The sequence below is a fragment of the Marmota marmota genome, unplaced genomic scaffold (assembly GCF_001458135.2).
Source record: "Marmota marmota marmota unplaced genomic scaffold, marMar, whole genome shotgun sequence".
NCBI lineage: Eukaryota > Metazoa > Chordata > Mammalia > Rodentia > Sciuridae > Marmota > Marmota marmota.
Window position 1 is genome coordinate 16,656,106 of NW_025999880.1, and position 5,604 is coordinate 16,661,709.

A 5,604-nucleotide genomic window follows, 5' to 3' on the forward strand; every position below is an offset into this window, starting at 1 on the left:
AAAAAAAAAAAAAAAAAAAAAAAAAAAAAAAAAAAGAAGGAAAAAAATAAAGAAAAGCCTCATGGGCTGAACAGGAATAAGACATTTGCTCAGCCCTCAGAAGCCTTCAATCTGCTGAGAGAGATGCTGGGTGCAGAGGGCTTATCCAGGTGTGTCCAAGGTGCTAGGTATGGGTACAGAGGTGCATCCCAGAAGGGTCTGGGAAGGTTGGGTACACAGGCCTTCCAAGGAGAGGGCAATGCAGACTGGAAGATGCTCAGTAGATGCCCAGCAGGTGTGTGCAAAAAGCAATTGTGGTGAGAAATCACACCTAGTTTCTGGATCCCTAACCCTGAGTTCCCTCAAACAGGAGGATAAGATTGTTGTTAGCTTCTGTGTGGGGGCTTCAGTCCTGTCTCCCACCTCACCTGCCATTCTCCCAGAACTCCCTCTGGTTTGGGGTGGGATTTGAGGTGAGAGTAGTAAGTAGTCCCCAGTCTGGACTCCTGCTGTACGCCAGGCATTTCACCAGTTCATTATTTCATGTGATTGCAGCAACAGGGCATTCTTTGGAGAGAGAAACAGGCTCAGTAGGCAGAGCTGGGGTCTGGAGTCTTCCCCACCAGTGGGATGTAGCTGCTTACCCTAGTTCCTCACTGCTGCCTCCACCCCAGATCTCTTTGCAGAGTCCCTGCAGTGCAAGGTGGATTGTGAAACCAATTTGACCCCCAACGTGGGCGGCTACTTCGTGGAAAAGTTCGTGGCCACCATGTATCATTACCTGCAGTTTGCCTACTACAAATGTGAGCCTGCTGGGTGGGCTGGGCAGGGGAGGAAGGGGTGTAGATAGCATTGGGGGGCCTCCCGGAGTCGTGGGGAGCTACCCAGCAATTGAAAACCTGGTTGAGGAGCCGGGTGAGGTGTCGCACACCTGTAATTCCAGCAGCTCGGGAGGCTGAGGCAGGAGGATCGTGATTTCAAAGCCAACCTCAGCAAAAGCAAGGCACTAAGCAACTCATTGAGACCCTGTCTCTAAATAAAATACAAAATAGGGCTGGGGATGTGGCTCAGCAGTTGAGTACCCCAGAGTTCAATCTCTGATACCAAAGAGAGTGGGGGGGGGGAAACCTGGATGATAAGGAGGAAAGGGTGGGGGTGGTGAGAGTTGGGGAAAGAACCTGAGGGTCTAGGGTAGGTGAGGTTTTAAGTGGGAATAGAAGGCAGCCATGGGGAACAATTAGAGAGCCCTTAGGGTCTTGACTAGGTAGCCAAACAATACTAAGTACTGGGCACTTGGTAAAGCCCTCATTGCACTTGATCCTCTCACCAATCCCGTGCAGTTGGCATTACTAAACCCTCTTTTCAGATGAAGAAATGGAAGCTCATAGAAAGAGCATGGGGCTATTAGATTCATAACTAATAGAAAGCAGTACCAGGACTTGGTGGCTCTTCTCTCTGGAGAGAAATCCCGCCATCACCTGGGGCTATATGGACAGCCCTGGGTTCCTGCAACATGGAGATGCCAAGCTTCAGAGACGGGGCAGAACAGAGGGGCTCAGGACCAAGGTGCCTGGAGAGCTTTCCTGTGGGCAGACAGAAGAAAGGTTGAGGGCCTCTAGTTCCCAGTGTCATCATTCTCCGGTTGTAAAATCGTATTCAGCTCCTTTGTGCCTCAGACTTCTTGTGTGTAAAATGGGAATGAGGCTTAAATGAGTCCCGTGGGACCTGGCACTCAGGAAGCACCCAGTACATGCTAGTTTGCATTATTATTAGGTGGGGTAAGGAGCCCAACAGGCACTGTGGCGGGCATCTGGGGAGCAGATGAATTGGGAGAGGGTGTAGGGTGGCCTAGGTGGGCTGTCCCTCTGGGGCCACTCCTTACTGTTCTGCCTGCAGTGAATGATGTGCGCCAGGCTGCCCGAAGCGCCGCCAGCTACATGCTCTTTGACCCCAAGGACAGTGTCATGCAGCAGAACCTGGTGTATTACCGCTTCCACCGGGCACGCTGGGGCCTGGAAGAGGAGGACTTCCAGCCCCGGGAGGTGGGCACCGCTTTCCCGAAGCACTCCCCGTGCGCACATGCAGTTTTGCAGTGTGATGGACTGTGGCCGGGTGGTCCTCGGAATATCACTGACCCTTTCTAAATCTGCTGCCTCCCCTGCAAACTGGAGGGTGGTACCATGCCCAGGATGTGGGAGGGGTGAAATCACGTGACCATAGCTGCCTGCTCTCTTCCATCTTTGTCGCCCTCACTGGAGACCTTTGGCCTTCCTCCTCAGGGACCCCTTGCCTGAGCCAACTGAGAAAACCCTGTAATCTAGGGCAAGGCTGGCAAACGTGGGGCATGTGGTGCCACTCCTGCTTTCTTCGCCAGTGTCAGACACTGCTCATGGGCTTTAGGCACGCTTCCTCTGGGAGCCTCAGAATCCTTCTCAACCCAGCACTCCAAATTAGGTTATGTTCCCTGATCCTTGAGCTAGAAAAAGGCCAGTGGGCCCAGATCCTGGGAGGCCTGTCTCCATGCCTCCAAGTCCCCCTTTGCCCCTTCCTTTTCCCAGGAGGCCATACTATACCACAACCAGACGGCCGAGCTGCAGGAGCTGCTGGAGTTCACACGCATGTACCTGCAGTCAGATGACGAGGTGAGTGGCTCCTCCCCTCCAGCTGGGCCGTGACAGGTACACCCTGGGCCTTTTCCTGGAGCCACTGTATGTGACAGAGCTCAGTCCCTGCTGTCACAAAGCAGGAGAAGTTAGCTTGTCTCTTCTCTGTACTCTTTTTTCTCCCCACCTCTGTGTTCCCATTGTCCCTTCTACACCTATCCCAGCCTGGAAGCCCTTGTTGCATGTCCTGGCTCTCTTCTGGGCTTGCACTACCTACTCTGACCTTCCTGGTCACATGGCCTGGATCTGGAGTTATTTACAGCCCTGGTTCATCTCCTTGGCTCCCTCCTCCAGCCAGTCTCCTGAGGAGTGTGCGCCAGGACAGGGGACCAGATTATTATTCCTGACTCTGCCACTGTGCCTGGCCCGGGGCTGGTGTTCAGTGACTGAGTCTGAATGACCCAGTGAATGCTGGATGCCAGGAAGGAGGAGCCACAGTGCATTACATTGATTCAGAATGACGGTCTGGCAGCCTGACCTTCTCTGAGGTCTTGCTCCAGTGCTAGTTTATTCATCTCTCCTTCATATACGTGCCTGCAGTGGGTTCAGGGCTTGGTCTACACTGTCTTAGGTGCTAGTCAGACCTGGTTCCACTGCTTCCTAGTTGGGTGGCCTCCAGCAGGTCTTAGGTAACCTTCATACTTCTCTTTCTTCATCCATTGAATGGGGAGAACAATACCCTTTACATTTTGTTGTGAAATTAAATGAGATCAAGTCTGTAAAACTCTTAATACAGAGCCTGCACATAGTAAGTGCTCATGAATGGTAGCCACTTGGATCACTTGTGACCTGCTGTTTGCTAGACATTAGGCTTGGGGCTGGGGTAAGTTGATGAAAGGCACAATCCCTTCTCCAAGTGATCTCTTGGGGGAGCACAAACTGCTGTTGGAGAGATCTGCATGGGGCACCAGAGGAGGCTCCCAGTCCAGTCAGGGTCATCAACCAGGGCTTCACCTGGAGCTGACGTCTGGTTTTAGAGCAGCTACCCAGGCCAGGAGAGCAAAGGTGTTCCTGGCAGGACAACAGCACAAGCAAACACTCTGTGTGGACTGCAACAAACTTGCCAGGGTGGCTCTGGTTAAAGGAGGAGTTGAGATGAGGGGGATGCTGATGGACACTGATTCTCTATGGGTGAGGCCCTGTGCATATGCTCAAGGAAGGGCAGATTGGGAATTGGACTCACATGGAAGGACCCTTACATCCTTCTTGTGTTAGGTCTCTTTTTTTTTTTTTAATTATTTTTTAGTTGTAGTTGGACACAATACCTTTATTTTATTTATTTTATGTGGTGCTGAGGATGGAACCCAGGCCTCACACGTGCTAGGCGAGCGCTCTACCGCTGAACCCCAGCCCCAGCCCCTTGTGTTAGATCTTGACACTGGGGGATGGAGGCTCATGGAGAGATGGGGAGGGAGGTTCCCAGAGACCGGGAGTCCATCTGGGCTTGGGCCTGCTGTGAACCAGCTCCTCTCCTAACCCTGGGTTTCTCTAGATGGAATTGGAGGAGACAGAAGTGACCCCGGAACCCAAGGAACCCCCATCTGACGCTGAGTTTGAGGGGGAAGGTGACTACGAGGAGGGCCTCTATGCTGACTGGTGGCAGGAGCCAGATGCCAAGGGTGATGAGGCTGAGGCTGGTCAGTGCTGGGTCCTAGTGGAGAGGGTGGGGATACAGTTTGGGAATACAGGGTGGGGGATACAGTTTAGGGTGGAGATGGGGGGCACATGTAGCTATCCACTGCATTACGGAGCCAATGGAATGTGTGGGTACCAGGATACACCTGCCTCAGGGGCTTCCAGCCTATTGGCAACCCCTGTCCTAGAGTGGGGACAAGCTGAGACCTGTTCCTGGGGTGGCTCAGTCCTACCTGGGTGGCTAAGGCTCCTAAGGATGGTACCTGGCACCCGCTGGAAGTGGGCAGGGCTAACCCCAATTTTTCTCTTCCTTTTCAGAGCCAGAGCCTGAACTGGCATGAGAAGGGGGTCACCCCGCACCCCTCAAGAGTTTAGGGAGCCTGGACAGCAGCAAGAACTATTTATTAAAAACTTAAAATGGACGCAGCCGACTAGGCCCCCATCCTGCCCCACCTGTGAGCGACGGTCCGCAGACTCCATCCTGCCTTTTCTGTCTGTGGACCACAGATGGTGCTGGTGCTGCAGGTGGGCAGGTGGGCCAGCAGAGGTCCCTCTTCCTCCCCACTGCTCCCCCAACCTGGACAGTCTCCCGGAGAAGTGCCGGCTCTGACTGGAGTCTCAGCCTGAGGTGCAGAGGGACAGTGGGGTTGTGAAGAGCACTGGACCAGGAGTCCTGGGAATTCTGTGACATGACAGCTGGTGCTCAATAAATGTTTTATTGTTAAATGAATCGCAGTGCCTTGAGGTCCAGTCTCCCCGGGGCTGAGTTGTGAGCTCTCTTCCATGTGTGCCCATCTCCCCTCATCCACATGATGGGTACAGTGTGGCCCTGGCTTGTCCTCTGCACAGCAGGGCTCTGTGAGTGGCAGCGCATGATCTTAGATCTGCCACCAGGGGGCGCAAGGACACAGGCTTCCCTGAAGCCTTGGGAAGATGCTCTCAGCAGTCCAAGAAGGGATGTGTTTTCCTAATTAGGCATCACTACTGGGGCACAGGACAATGTGGGGAGGGGGCCCAAGGACATTTACCTTAAATTTTTGCAGCAGAGGTTCCCTAGAGTCAGAGCCAGCATGCCCTTCCCTGCCCTCTGATCATCCTCCAGCTGGTAGAGGCCCCAGCTCAGCTCCCAGAGGAGCCTTAGGAAGATAGCTTGATGACCACAGCCCTCTGCACTGGCTCTGCGGAGCAGGAGTCCAGAGGTGTGGGGTACCCAGTAGCACTGTCACTTCCCTCCCCCATCACCACTTCACAGCAGGACAGTAGGGGCCCCTCCAGGAGGACAAAAGGCCAAGGCCAGCTAGGTGACTCCACATTGCTGGATTTCCAG

At 53.6% G+C, this 5,604-nt stretch overlaps 1 protein-coding gene across 1 annotated transcript; it reads left to right on the forward strand.

The window, feature by feature from the left end:
- The first annotated feature begins 238 nt into the window (after positions 1-238).
- Positions 239-5,007, forward strand: P3h4 (prolyl 3-hydroxylase family member 4 (inactive)). The gene is made up of 6 exons (XM_015495829.2): positions 239-274; positions 629-782; positions 1,876-2,021; positions 2,538-2,621; positions 4,135-4,279; positions 4,596-5,007. Exons 1-6 carry the CDS (start codon positions 239-241, stop codon positions 4,616-4,618), a joined length of 588 nt encoding a protein of 195 aa, XP_015351315.1. The 3' UTR covers positions 4,619-5,007.
- The last annotated feature ends 597 nt before the right edge of the window (positions 5,008-5,604 follow it).

Excerpts from the sequence above, each read along its gene's own strand:
- P3h4 (XM_015495829.2), top strand. The coding sequence starts at position 239 with ATGCAGACTGGAAGATGCTCAGTAGATGCCCAGCAG. Across the intron at positions 275-628 it reads GCTCAGTAGATGCCCAGCAG|TTCCTCACTGCTGCCTCCAC; the intron begins GTGTGTGCAAAA and ends TGCTTACCCTAG. Across the intron at positions 2,622-4,134 it reads ACCTGCAGTCAGATGACGAG|ATGGAATTGGAGGAGACAGA; the intron begins GTGAGTGGCTCC and ends GGGTTTCTCTAG.